Source organism: Anser cygnoides, chromosome 3 (genome assembly GCF_040182565.1).
Source record: "Anser cygnoides isolate HZ-2024a breed goose chromosome 3, Taihu_goose_T2T_genome, whole genome shotgun sequence".
Taxonomy (NCBI): Eukaryota; Metazoa; Chordata; class Aves; order Anseriformes; family Anatidae; genus Anser; species Anser cygnoides.
Genome location: NC_089875.1, coordinates 53,880,125 through 53,895,066, shown reverse-complemented (window position 1 = coordinate 53,895,066; position 14,942 = coordinate 53,880,125). Strand labels below are relative to the sequence as shown.

Genomic DNA, 14,942 nt, shown 5'->3' with positions numbered 1-14,942 from the left:
GCACCTCCATGCCCAGAGGCAGCTCTGGCCAGCCCAGGTGGGCAGAACGGGCCCTCGCTGCCCCTGTCTTGGAGCAGCTGGAGTAAGGGCAGTAAATCCAGCACTCAGGAGAGGAGCAGCCTTTCCTGAAGGAGAAGCTTTTCCTTTTCCTGAGCACCCAATTCCTGCAGAAAGAGGTGCTGGAGGCAGGAGGTGCTGCCAGGCCGCCACAAACAGCATCCACAGGTGTCGAGACAGTCTGGCCTCAGGTGAGGCCAGGTGGGGAAGGGGCAGCGAGCCTCCGGGGGGTCCTGCCCGCACTGTCTGTCAGCAGAGCTGCCAGGAGAGAGACACGAGCCAACAGCTGGGTGGCAGAAATGATTTACAGGGGGGAAATGCTGGATGTTCCCTGCACACCATGTTCCAGCTACGCGAGGGAAGTTCAAGGCCTAGGGGCGGCCACTCTCTGGGCCCCAGCACTGCCTGTCCCAGTGGCGGGTGGGAGGCTGCTGCAGCTCCACGTCCCCAGGTCCAGTGAGGAGACAGAGCGTGATCATGTCCTGCCAGTGAGCACACACACGCAAATACATAAATGCCCAGGCACAGAGGTTAACACAGAGAGAAAACTCTGTCTCTACCAGCACCCAGCTGCATGCCCACAGCATGGGTGGCCTGATCCTGCTCCTCCTTTCCCACTGATCAGGATTGGAGTCTGCTACTGCAATGTGGCCCCCACAACACATGGGTTGCTCCTGCTGTGGGCTTTGGGCCCTCAGCCTGTCCAGCAGCAGCCCCCAGCCCTCTGCCCTACTCCAGCCACTGGCAGCAGCACCCAGAAACCCCAAGGCCGTGGCTCACCCAGCTGCTGGCATGCAGACCTCTGCTCCTGCCTGCGGTGTTCACACCTGCACGTGCAGAGCACACAGCAAGGCCATGCAGAAAGCAGCCAGAAATCAGATTTACACAGGGTAGGGGACCGACTGTGCTGATTAAGCACAGGGCTCAGTCTGACAAGCTGCTGATCAGCCACCTTTACATTCAAACAGCCCTTTCTTACCTCTATCCTTTTCCTACAGTTGTTCCTCTCTAGTCTGCCTTGATTATTTCCTTTCCCCACCTTTGTTCCTCTCACTAAACACCCCCTAATTCTTAAACCCTTCCTACAGTCCCCTTCAAACATCCTGTAGTCGGTTTTATACAGTCCCCAAATGCTCTTCCTCCTGCATCCCATCCGTCCCTTAGCAGTTTCAGTTGGCAGTTTTCTGGGGAGTTTCCCTGTTGACTCATCCTGGTGGGTTTCACACCTGAGACAATGGTCTCATCCACGAATGGTCTTAGGAAACAGCCAATTCAGTGTGCTGTAATTATCGCTGATTAGGTTTTCACTGATTAGGTTACAAAGGTTCCTCCACCTATCATTGTTTCTCTGATTTTCCCCCTTTCCCGGTGTCCGTGTGTTTATGATGATTAGGAGTTGCCCTTAGTTGAATAACTAACAGATGTCCGTAGATTTGGTTAAAAGTAAACGAAGGAAACTCAGATCTTTCTTGTTTGCCGAAGTAAGAATATGATACCCTTTCTCCACACCTGTTTGAATTAAGCATTGTTAACAAATGGCAAGGTGTGAGCCAAGGATTGCAAATCTTTGAACAACAGAGGATGCTGTAGTCAGCCCACATGGCACCAGGAATCTGTTACATCTGAGGCCGCAGAAGAGACAGACGCTCCTGGTGTCAGCAGTATTACTACAGAAGCAATGGTAATGTCTTGAAAACACCTGGCACAGAAAAAGCTTATCCTCTGAACTCTGTTGAACAGCTTGTGCTTAATGTCTGTAGTGCATGTGGTACCTTAGTCATCCTCAATTACAGAGCTACTAAAGAGTTGGTCTACATTCAGCTGCTGTGTGAGCATTAGTGTCCTTTCCTTCTCTGAGGGAATGATTTACTTGGAGGGAATACTGGGGCAGAGAAGAGGACTCCTGTTGGATGCAGAGAGATTATGATGCCTGCTTCTCTGGCAGTGGAAGGAGCAGGTGCCATGGTCTGATGCAGAGCCCTTCTAGCTTTTCTGGATAAATATTAGTTCATAATCTAGTAAATGGAGGGCTGTAGTGTTTTGTTACCAGGATTATGAGATACTTCTGAGAGGTAGGTAGATGTAGTTACACATCTAAGGAGGGCTTCAATTACTGTCATCCTCATCAGACCACAGAGGGCTTACCCATAGGGGAAATCAATGTGTCTCTGACCAAAAGCTGTCTCTAAGCAATATCTTGGGCAGAGAGAGAACAAAACCTGCCAGAAATGCTGGTGACAGGAAGGTTTGGAGGCAGGTGGCGAGTCAAAGCAGAACTTAACTCCCTCAGTTTCTGGGTACAACCTCTGAACAGCAGCACAACCAGCAGCCATTGCCATTCCTGAGAGGCAGAGCAGAAATAACTACCTCCTGAGGGAAGGGGAAAGCACAAGCGTCAGACAGCCTCAGTGACAAGCAATGTGGACAGTGAGTCAGGAAAAACAACCCATTTTCTTCTGCCTCATGCTAACTTCAGGCATGTGTTGATTCCAAAGTGCTCCAGCAGGTAAGAGTGCAATAGCGATATACTACAAAGCACAACTGTAATATTAGATCCTGTCACAGACAGCGGCTCTAAGCGGGTACGTGAGGCAGGGTATAAGTACGTGACGAGCATATGTGGTACTTCCCTTTATATTTTCACAGACTCAGTTTTGGGATTTCCTGACTCAGGTGTGCCTTCTGCATATTTGAAATCTCTCAGTGGATTTTCTTCCATGAATTAATGCAGTGTTCCCTTTCTATCCATATAAACTTTCACCAGGTTTTTGGCAAGGAGTCTGGTAGGATAGTTACCTTTCATACATGTTCCCTGAGAGGTGTCCCTTCTTCAGCATGGATCACCTCCTCCCAGCCTGGGGAAAAATGTTAATTCTCCATGCGTGATCACTACTACTCCCCCTACTCTATTTTCTTTGCTTAAAATCAGAGTATCTTTTTTTTGTTATTGGTGCTCTGTTCCCATGATTTGGTTACATTTTGAGCTCACAGCAGAATCAAGCAGAGATTTCTCACCGGAACATTAAAACGGGCTAACCTCAGCGCTCCTCTTTCAACAGCCTATTTTAAGCTCTTCTAAGCATAAGAATCATTAATATTTCAGTCTAACTCATTTAAAATTCAAATGTAACCTTCTAAACTTTGGTCCATGCCCTTTATCTATAGTAGATTATTCAGTTATCCAGACCCCTTTATCTAAACCCATTATCCATTCTCAGCATCTCCCTTTCTATTACTCAAGAAAATAGCCATGAGGGGAAAAATAGAGCTACACTGAACTTTATTCTTTAAAGGTCAGAATTGGTTGTCCAGATACTTTTATATTTCTTGTTTTTATCAAATTTTAAAAGTTGCCACTCCCGCCGCCTCCTGCAGAAAGGGAAATCACTATCTTCACAGCATTTTCAATTCATTGCTAAGTATAACTTTAAAGATATGAACAGATTATTCTTATTACTTATGCTGGTATGTATGAGCATATTCTTTAACAAGGTCTTCATCACAGAAGTTACACTGTGGCCTTCTGCTGCATTTAGGTTTTATTGATCAGCTTTATTTCTTGTAAAGCTAGTTTTCTATCCACGCACACACAAAGGGAACTCACTTCAATTTGGTGGCATTTCTGGGGGTGGCGGTGGTGGGATTGCTTTGTTTGTCTGTTTATTTTTTATTTTTTTATGTTGTACATAGCAATGAGTAGATCAGAACATTCCTGAATTCTTTACTGTTATTTTTTCATTCTCTCTTTTGTAAAGACTAAACTTAGCGTCCAACTAGAAATGCCATCAGCCCTAAATTCGATATAAATATTGTGGTGGCCAAGCTTCCACCTTGCTAGCAGCATCTTAGGTGTGTTCACACCCCTTCTTTTGCCACTGCTCGTCCATCACCAAGAAGCCAGGACTTGACACGCTGTGCTGCCAGTCCCACTGGGCCACGATTCCTCATTGCTCCTCGTACCAAACCATACCTTTCCTTGCAGGGCCGCCAGCCTCCTCAGGCCCGCTCCCCTCCCACATGGCTGTGTGACCGACAAACATCCAGCATTCGGCATCCAGACACGACCATCTCAGGCATCCTGTTTCTGGCAAGCTGCCGGCCCGTCCCCAGGCACTTGCTGTATCCAGGCTGTGCAGGTTCCTCCGCGAGCACAGCTGCCTCCCATATGCTCCAGGTCTGAACGGGAGAGCCAGACCTGCTTCCAGAGCTTGAGCTAACAGGCAGGATACTCAAGCTATTTCCAAAAAAACAGCCTCCTGCTGATTCAGGTGGCTTGGTCGCCAGTCCCTGCACTGATGCTTGTTCAGGGACCTTCATATTAACGAGTACCAGGATATCATAAATGCACAAACCTTGCACAAGGATGGGCAGAGGACTTGTGTCTGCATTTACTGTGACCAGCGCAGGTGTTTGCTGATAATGAATTTAGCATCTCAGCTTCATGGCTGAGACCAGAACACAAACATAGCTTTTACAAAATGAGTTCAAGTGTGAGTCTATACAAGGCACGTGATTTACTGATTTTTCATTCTGGCTCACTGAATACTATTATCTATCTTGAATTTAATGGATTTTTTTTTTCTTTCTTCACAGTTTTCTGAAGTATCTTAATAGTACATGCATATTTTATAGAAACTTATACCCAAGTTGCCATTTAATTCTGCAATTAGCTCCATTAATTCACATCAAAAGCTGAAGGTCAGTCAACAACAAATGAATCATCAGGAGCAAATCTAACTCTAAAGATTAAGCAACCATCAAAATAACTTACAGTAAGCAAGCTGAAAAAAAAAAACACATACACACATTAAAACAAATTTGTAGTTGTATTTTATTTAATCAATGAAAATCTACGTTAAAAACACAAAATCAAATTCAGTAACCCAATACATTGGATTAAAGAAAGCTTCAAGCTTTTAAGCACAAGCCAGAAGTCACAGTCTCAAATGAGAGTTTCAGAGGCCAAAGCAATATGCTGGAACAAAGTAGGATATTTAGACGGAGTCATGCTCCTTGCACCGTTAGCATGGGTTCAGGTGCAATATATATTCTTAGCTGTCAGTTACAAGAAGCCTTTGTATTTGTTTTATAGTTACGGTTGTTGCATTGCTTACCTAGGCCCTGGATTAATGGAGAAAACAAGCAAGTTTAAGCACTTGCCTGCCCAATTACTACCAACAGACAATTTACATTGTGATAAAGCTAGCTTTATTTAAATGAGGTTCAGACAAGAATTAACTTTACATATTATTAACAGCTTTGGAGCTACAAACATAGGAATCAGGATTACACAGGTCATGCTATTGTTATCTCATTTTACCTGCTGCAGTCATTGCAATATGGCTTAACGTACATAGGTACACAATTTGTACAAATTCAGCCAAGTTTGCACTTGTGAGGTGTTATTAAGAGCATGATTAACTTGCAAGCCAACTTAAACCTGTGGAAACCAACAGAATTTGTTGGAATTGCCCAAAGCTAAGGGGGAAAGCTGCCACTAACAATGGACAAAGACAGACTGGATTGTTTGAAACCACATTGTTTGGCTTTAAATATTTATATAATTTGCTCTGAGGTAAGGAAAAATCTTTTGATGCTTCCACACAGGGCAGCACCAGATGGTGCAATCACACCAGTGCAATCAGTCGCATTGCTTGCTGTATGTGCAGCCCCGAGGAGAGGCAAGCACCTGCCGTAACAAGAGCATTTGTACACTAAAAGTTGTTTTTAAAATAAATTACTATACAGGTAGGATAGTGAGCTATTGTTCAACTTGGTGGGCATCGGTTTCACAAAGTGCGATCTGTAACCTTCACTTTAGAAATCAGAGCTGTGACTGGTACCCCGTGTTTGATTTTAATGTAAACAACAAAAGGGAAGACCTACTCCTGTTAGGGACGGACATCCCAGGACCTCAGCACCCCAAACTTCTGTCTTTTGCAATCCAAAGCAGAATTCATTACCTGCCTGGATGTTAGATGGTGTGGGTGGAGGTAAAGGCTTGGGGATGAATGGGGCAGTGACCAGGACTGAGCAGGGTGTGATTTGGGTGTTGTGGTACAGCTGGGGTTGCTGTATGAGTAAGACAGCAGGGAAATACTAAGTCTGGAGGGTTCTCAGAAACCTGGGAGGACTGCAAGCTGAAGTGACGTTGGTCAACACAGTTGGATCTGACACAGGTCAGGGCTCTCCTTTTGTCTTTAGAAATACCATAGTTCTACATTAAAATCGGAACTGGGCTTAGGATATACATATAAATATTCAAAGCATGACAGCCAAGTTTTGGAGAGATTTTACAAAGGGAAAAACCTGGAACAATAAATAGGAAACTACATGTTATCAAATTCCACTCCACCAGTATCAATTTCCTCTCCAGGCTACTCTACAAAATTCCTTTAAGGGTACGCCTAAACGGTACAGAAGTATCATAGCTCTACAATAAAATCAGAACTGGGTTTAAGACATACATATAAATATTCAACACATTACAGTCCAGTCCTGAAACCTGAAGTCTTGAACAACAGAAAAAGAGCATTCTCAATCTCCTTTCAAGCTACACTGTAGAAGTAATTTCTGACTAAATCAGGCCTGCACAAACACAACTGAAGGATGGATGGAGATACCTGAATGGGACTGAAAGGCAGAAATCTTGAGCATCTTGCTCAAGGATTTGTGCGTGATCCAGTTCCTGCTGTTTGCTAGACACGTCTGCTAGTCAGCCAGAAGTCTCGTGTGTTCTCATCAGTCAGCTCTCCTCTTTCCCCTCAGCACAGAAGTTGAGCAGCAGCTGTGGCCGCTCGTAGGTCGGATCAAGGCAGCTACGGAAGATGTTTGGGGGTAAGGGAGACTGCAGAAAGGAGGTAGGAGATTTTGGGATGAATGAAGGGATTCAAGAAGTCAGGGCAGAGACAGGACGCGTTAAGTGAGGGGACGGTAATAACTGTGGCACAAATTTTAGTGGTCTGTCCATTCACTCGGTTGTGCATTTCCAGTCTAAACGGGATATTTTGGGCAGAGGCAAATGACCTTTGAATGGAACACGTGTAGATATACCCAACATTAAAGGCATTGTTTTTTAATGACAATGACAAAAAACGTGAAGTCTTCAAAAGAGCAGATGTTAACATCCAAGAATAAAGGGTAGTGAATTAAGCTCCTGGTTCTGTCACAGGATTGTCAGTTGTTCTCTAGGACCAGCATCTCTCCAAATGCCACGTGGATACTTAGCACATCTGAAAGTAAGAAGACAGTAGAAAAAAAAAGTATTAATGTCAACTTACTCTCTCAAAAACACCTTATTATCTTTCCCAAGCAGCTTTAGAAATGGATTTAAAGACAGTCATGTGGCTTTGTTAAGCATAACAGTAAATAGCTAAGAGAAAGACTATACCTATCACCTTTTCTGATTTGGATTTCACTGAAGTATAAAGAGCTTTGGGAATGAGGCACTTCAAGTTTACCATGGAAGGCAACACTCACCTCCTTTAGGATAAATTAAAAAAAAAAGTCTGTGGATTAAATCTTATACACATCTGTATGGCATGTGTTTAACGTATCTTGGAAAACTGGAAACTACATGTTCTGCCTCCCAGAAATATCACCCTAAACCACAGGTCAAGACAAAGGCCTTTAATGTGAGCACAGCTGTACAGAAAACTAACAAGGTGTAAAGTAGTCAGAGTAGGGAAATCTGTGGCCTGTTGGTTGAAAAGGGGAGCACTTGTCTTTCACTGGAATTAAAAAAAAAAGAGGAGAGAGACAACAGTTGTAGAGAGCGCAAAATCTACTTTGGGGAGAAAAAGAAATTGCTGGCTAAAATTGCTACTTACATTCAAGGCCTCGGGAGCCAAGGAGTTCTGACTTTGTGCACCATCACAAGACGTGCCTTCTTGGCAACCATCATCTTGCCACGTCTGCATCTTCCCGTCCTCCACCGGTAGGTGACATGGTTCTTCCTCCCTTTCTGCACACGTTTGCTGACCTATATGTTGGTCTGAGATTTCTGTAACCTGCCCAATCTCCTTTTCCTTCAGTTTTAGTGGGTGTACATCTAGAGGGTCTTTGGTTGAGTCTTCTGAAGTACTTAGCTCTAATGCTGATTTCTGAAGTCTTACACTTTCCTTTGAAATGTCTTCAGGGGTAGGCACAATACTTAGAGAATTCTGACTTTGTCCATCTTCCAGCACCTCACAAGTTAACAGCATGTCTTTTGTTTTTCCTACAGTTGCATGAATTTCTGCAGACTCTATTAATGCAGCATGTTTCTCTACTTTGGATTGCTGGAGCTCTTGTTCCATACTTGATATCTCTTCCTTTTTTACCAGGAACTGGTGATCCACATGCATGTTTTCCAGAAGTTCAGGTATAATTGTACCTGATGGGCTCTTCCCTATGGTCTTAATGTGCTGCTCTGACTCAAAGGCCTCTTCTGTTTCTGCAAGTTTGTTAACGGCCGTCTGGATGACATTCAGTACAATTTCTGTACTCTGGGACTCTATAGTCCCAGAAGGAACAACATCCGCCTCAAATTCTGTGTGGGTGAGGGAGAGACCATCACTTAAAGGAGCAGCAGGCTGTTCGGGTAGTCCCGTGCTCTGGGGACTCTCTGGTATTCCATTCATGTAAGCGGGACTTAGTTGAGGCTGGGGTGCTTCTGCCCTACCAGGCTCTGCAGTTTCACTGCCTGAAGAGTCAATGGTGGTAAATGGGACCTCATCAGAAACCATTTGCTCTGGTGTGGTTGCCAAAGGCTCTGCAGTTTCGGCTGTTGTGTCTGTGGGCGTGACGGTTTCTGCCACGACATGCTCTTCAACTGCTGCAGCTGCTACAGGCACAGGCATTTTCTGAGCCTCCAAGCTCTCAGCTAATACGATGTCTGAGTCGGGGCCCTCCTCCCGCGCAGTTAAAACCTCTTGCTGGACAGCTGTTGAACAACATTCATCACCCCTCACTGCTTCCTGTTCTCCAGATCCAAATACTTCTTTGGCTCCTTCCATCAATTGCCCGTTTATGCCTTCTTCTTTCTGAAAGCCTTGATAGTTCGAGGTTTCTACAAGTTCTTGTTCTGTTTCTGCAGTCCTTTCTTCAACTAAGCTGCTTAGCGTTTCACTTGTCTTAGGACTTACGTCAGTGAGGGCAGTGCTTCCATTTTCAGTGATAGCTAGGCATGTTGATGCTGCATTAGATGTGCTGTCTCCTTCAGTCTGGGGCATGGCCTCAGTGAGAGCCTTATCACTTGGTGAGTGTGTTTCAGTTTTGAGCATGGCATCTTCTATTTTGCCACTTTTGGTTTCATCACTCTGGACGAGGGTTTCAGTTGTTTCTATGCATTTTGGCTCTAGGATGGGGACAGGATCTTTTGCCACTATCTGCCTATCATCCCCATCCCTCACACTCTGCTCAGCAGCTTCTGCTGCTTCTGAGGCTGTGGTTTCAGAGATAAGGGCACAGGTTTCTACCTCATTCTGCGTCGGGACCTCAGCAGCAGTGACTTCTGTGCTTTTTACTCCAAGGAGCGCAGCATCTTCTTCCTCTCCCTGGGCAGGTGCCGTGCTCGGAATGCTTTCAGTACAAGTTTGCTCTTGTGAGTCTAACTCAGGAATTTTGTCTTGTCTTTCAGGTTCAACAGGGACCACAGTGACAACTGCTTCTGTGCACACTGGTCTTGTGGTGAGAGTTTCGCCCTCTCCTTCAAGCTTCACGGGCTCTTCACCTGGAAGCCCCAAGGCAGAGGTTTCATCTTCGGTCTTGTTCTGCACCTGTGGAGAATCGTAACAGATCCTTAAAGAAGGGTACAAGCAGGGAGAGACTGAGAATGTTCTGGGTGAAAGCACCAGAAGATGTGACCAGGAGGAGAGGAATGTTATAAGAAGGATACTGAGATTAGCAGGTCACAAAGATCCCAGCACATCCAGTGTGTCAGGACACAGCTCAGGAAACAAAGGGCAGCCTAAAGCAAGGGACAGCTGACAGCACTTGAAACCAAGACAGCCAGAAAGATAGTGGAGACATAGGTAAGAAGATAGGAACACATCAGTCACAATAACTCCTGCACACAGATGGAGTTAGTGGTGTCATTTCTTTTCCTCCCTTTGCAGAAGTGTCTCAGCTACAACTGTATCTCTGCCTATGACTGAAGATGCCACCTGCTGTGTACGGTATCATATGGATCACAGCTGCATCATGTGTTTTCATATAATATCTTCAGTCACAGCGTGCTGTGCAGGAGCCCCAGTGGCAATTGTTTTCAGCACCTTCTGATCCATGCACACCATCTCCCACCCCCTTTCTGCAACCATTGCATCCACATCACTCTGCACATGAGCATCAGTGGCTGCTCCTTCTGGACATCTGTGTGTCTGTCTCACTAAAAACGAACTTCAAGTGCCTCGTGCTGCACAAGGAAGGTCTTTGACAGGACTATTGCCACAACCTGGCTCTAAACCAAGTATAGTAGTTAACACTTGCTGAATTTTTCTTTGACAGATCAACCTTCCTATCTCATGTAATACTTACTGCAGCCTGGACTTCTGGAATACATTCGTCTCTCATCTCATCCACTGTTAACTCTGTTAGTGGCAGTTTCTCTTGTTCTGAAGGCTCCTGCTTTGCTAATGGCTCTTCCTCAGGAGTGACTATTTTGCTGTCTTGTGATGAAGGTTCCTCAACTGTCCTCTGCATTTCAGATATTTCTTGGTCTTCTACAACTTCTTCACACGCCTGCCGCTGCCTTTCATCTCTCAATACATCCACATTTTCATATCCTTCTGTACTTTCTTTCATTGCAGCAGATACTTCACTACTTTCTGAACCTTCATGTCCTCTCTCTTCAATTTTATCTCTGCCCTGAATGCTCTCTGCACTTTCCACTGGCTGGACATCATCCTCTGTGTGTTCTGCTCTTTTCAAGGACTGATCAAGCAAAACTGTTTCCTGACCTGCAACTTTCCCATCTTTAGCATCATCTTTCACTTCTGACTCAATTTCTTGCACTTTTGTAACTACAGTTGGTGTCATGGTTCTTTCACTAACCAGCTGTGCTACTTCTGATGATTTTACTCTTTCAGCAACTTCGTGAAGAACTTTTTGCGTCTGCTTCTCTAATTCTTTCAAATTTTGTTCAGTGGCTTCTACTTCTTGTACTGGTGTAACTTCTTCTGTAGTATCTGGGGTTTCTAACAACTGTGAAACAGCAGAAACCATCTCGGTTGTCTCCTCAGCAAAGGATACTTCCACTGTTTCCTCAGCACAGGAAGCTTCAGTTGTCTCCTCCAGAGCCGTCACTGCCTCTGAGGTTAACTCTAACTCACTTGCTGCAGTATCATCACTTAGATCCTTTCTCATCTCTGGCACTGTCTTAGCAACTACCACTGCTTGTTCTACAACAACTTCTGATTCAAATGCTTTCTCAGTTTCTTTCTCTTCCTCTTCTTCTGCCTGCTCAATGCACTCTGTCAGAGCAGCAGATATCCACGATGGTGACCTTTCTTCAATACTGGTAACGGCTCTTTCCCCTTCCACAACAGTAACAGTGACTGCATGTACCAGCCCTTCACTGGGTTGCTTAACTCCTAGGGTGTCTTCTAATTTTTCTGCTCCTTCTTCCTCTGAGGTTTGTTTTTTCATTGCTTCAGCATCTTTCACTTTCTGGGCTTCAATTTTCTCTTGCTCTGCTGCTTCATATTCAGACAAAGGAACAACAGCTGGAATATCTGAATCTTCCTCAGTTGTTTCTGCCATGTCTTCTCTTGCTTGTTTAAGATGCGTTGGTTCTGGCTTTCCATCTGACTTTTTCTTCCTACGGCCAGGCATAAGTTTTCTAAATGGAACCCATGATTCATCTTTTCCAGGCTCACCATCCGATGTTGAATGTTCCAGGCTAGATCCCACAACAGAGTCTTCAGTTCTCTCTTCCATTCTGGTTTTGGATTTCCTTCTTGGAGTGACTAACCTTTTAAATGACTCCCATGTTGAAATACCTTCGCCTTCAGATGGGCTTCCAGCTTGTTCTGGAGAGGAATTCCCTTGTCCTTGATCACTCTCCTGAGAACTAGTAAGAATTGCATCTGTTGCTGTTTCTTTGCTCTGTCCAGATTCTTCTATTTTTTGGCCATCTTGACCAAACTTATGCTCAGCTTCTTCATCAGATGATGATGATTTCCTGGCTCTTTTCTTTGAAGAACCTACACATATAAAGGCTTCCCAAGACACAGAGGTGTCAACCTTTCTTTTGGGCTCTTCTGTGACTTTCTCTGTTTTCTGGTCCATCCCATTTTCTTTTAACTCTACCTGATTTTCTTCAGCTGCATTTTCAGTTGCAGACACTGCAGCACTCTTTGTCTTATCAATTTCTTCTTCTTTGTCACTTTCAGAAGGTCTTCTGACACGTTTCTTGGGAGTCACCATCTTTTTAAATGATGCCCACGGAGTAACACTTTCTCTTTTTCTCTCCACATCTGAAACTGCAGCATCTTCATTTTCAGAGACCTGCATTCCATCTACGGATTTTTCCAAAGAAGGAATTTCATTCAGCTCCTCAGGAGAAGAAGCAGAACTCTCTACCTTTTGTTCTTCCGGGCTATCTGGGGAATCTGATAGCTGTTGAGTTAGTTCTCCCTGTTCCCCTAACTTAGATTCTTCTCTTTTGCCTTTATGCTTCTTTCCAGAGAGTTTTTTTAATCCAGTACCCGTAAAGAGTTTCTTTAAAGGACTGCCTTGCAGTTTATTTTTTTCTTGAGAAGAGAGCAGTTCAGCTTCATTTGTGATACCCTCTGGAGGCCTCTTTCCTGCTGCTTCTTCAGGAGTTATTTCTGTGGTTATTTCACCTGGTTTGGTACTATCAGTCATAACTACACCAACTTTGCCTTCATCAGTGGGTTTGACTGATCGTTGATCATCCGCGGTATCAAATGACTGTTCAGAAGTAGAAAAGGACTTTTCTCTAGCAGCCTCCAGAGTCAGTTCTGTCTCGTGTCCTTTGCTTGCTGCCTTCTCTGTGGTTTTATCATGAGCTTCTCCTTGTGCCTCTAACTTTTCAGTGACATCTGTTGCGGGTGAAATTTTCAATTCTGCTCTCTCTGGTTTTTCATCAAGCATTTCTTTGACCAGTGGCACAGGTTTACTTCCTTCTATTTCTTCAGACTTTTTAAACTCTTCACTAGAGATTTCAGTTGCCAATGAAGATCCTGCTTCAAGTTTCTCTTCAGAGGATATTTCAGTTCTGTCACTTACTTCACACTTCTCTGTAGACTCCAGATTTTCTCCTACAGGTAGGACTTCCGAGGATGCCTTCAATTCTCCATTCACCCTGTCTGTGATTACAGGGATTGTTATTAGTGGTTTCTCTGTCACTTCACTTTCTCTCTCTCCTTCTTCAGTTTTTTCTTCCGTTTCACCAATATTTTCTGTGACTTCTACCAATTTACCTTCTTGATCGTCTTCAGCTTTTTCCTCCTTTGCACTTGTAGCAACAGTTGTCACTACATCCTGCTCATCATGCTCTAGTAGCTTTTCCTTCTCACTTGCATCAACTCCAATGGCTGTTTCAGTCTTAGACTCTTGCTTTCCATCTTCTGTTTGTTCTTTCTCGTGTGTTTCAACGGTTACTGCGGTCACACTCTTCTCTTCAACTTGCTTCTCAGACTCAGATTTCTCCTTTTCGCTGGTTTCAGTTGTTAATGTTGCCCCCTCTTTTTCTTGCTCTTCTTCTTTTGTAGGAGATGGTTGTTCATCTTCTTTGGGCTTCCTAAAACTCTTCTTTTTTCTAAATCCAGCCAATCCCTGAGAAAAAAATTTTCTTAATGGTGATGCAGTATCATTGGCTAAAGCAGATGACTGAGAACTAATCTCATTTGCTTCTGGTGTTTTAGGAGATTCATCTTCCGTTTTTTCATTTTTCAGTGCATCCTTGGCGTTGTCTTCTGCAGAGGGTGCATCTTCAGGCATCACTGTTTCTTCTGAGCTGACTTCTTTTTGATCATCAGCTCCCTCAGTGACTTGTGTTTCCTTTTTTACAGTAAGCAGCTGAACTGGTTCTGATTTTCCTGTCTTCTCTTTCTTCACTGTGAATCTGAATCCAACAAATTTAAAAACCTTTTTAAAGCCCAGATCATATGATGGTGTCTCAGATGCTTGTTCAAGGTCTTCTGCATCTTCTTCCGAAGATGGCAACTGTTTAACTATATGAGCATCCTCTTTCTCAGCATCTACACCATCTTTGGTGCTTGAGTCAGATGGACTTGTCTCCATAGTTTGGGTGTCTTCCTTCAGAATTACACCAGAATGTTCTGTTTGTTCAACTGTTTAAAAAAAAAAAAAGGGAAAAAATTGAAAAAAAAGTTAATCTCCTTCTTGATTAAATGTTATATTATACCTTTAGGTACATATACATGCTATTTTTCTACAGTTTTATCAAGATTTCCTAAACATACATGTTCCATTATCTGCGTGCCTCCGTTAAAATTTTTAAGGATTAGTTTTTCTGATCTAAGATTACTGTAATTCCTTTCCTTTCTCACTTCATTGTATATATCCTTTCAAAGTTTATTTGAAAATGCACCTTTAGAACTCTCTCTCTCTTTTGCAGTATTTTTCTTCTTTTGGAATTTAACACAAACTTAAGAGACAAAAAACTAATTTCTCTCCAATCAATACTCAAAGAATGTAAAGAACAACATGTGCAATTATTTCTGAAGTAAAGCTCAGAATCCTTTCCAGGTAGAAGGATACCTAGAGGGGTGGGAGCGGTGGAGAAATGTTGACTTAAAATTACAACAAGAAAAGGAAAGCTCATTTTACAGCTCTGTCCCAAAAGAATGGTAAGATGTTAAAATGCCCATGGGAAATTCCCTATTTTTCTGAAAACTTGTAAAGCCCAGAACAGTTAC

General features: G+C 43.7%; 1 protein-coding gene across 3 annotated transcripts in view; it reads right to left on the bottom strand.

Moving 5' to 3' along the window:
• Nucleotides 1-4,870: 4,870 nt before the first annotated feature.
• Nucleotides 4,871-14,942, bottom strand: part of AKAP12 (A-kinase anchoring protein 12) — a 30,449-nt gene continuing 20,377 nt past the window's right edge. For all 3 annotated transcript variants that reach the window (XM_066994191.1, XM_013178309.3, XM_013178306.3), the window contains 3 exons: nucleotides 10,573-14,354; nucleotides 7,887-9,815; nucleotides 4,871-7,289 (listed from right to left, as the gene is read on the bottom strand). In XM_066994191.1, the coding sequence (XP_066850292.1) occupies nucleotides 7,281-7,289; nucleotides 7,887-9,815; nucleotides 10,573-14,354 (5,720 nt within the window). In that variant the 3' untranslated portion in view covers nucleotides 4,871-7,280. The remainder of the gene's footprint in view (nucleotides 7,290-7,886; nucleotides 9,816-10,572; nucleotides 14,355-14,942) is intronic.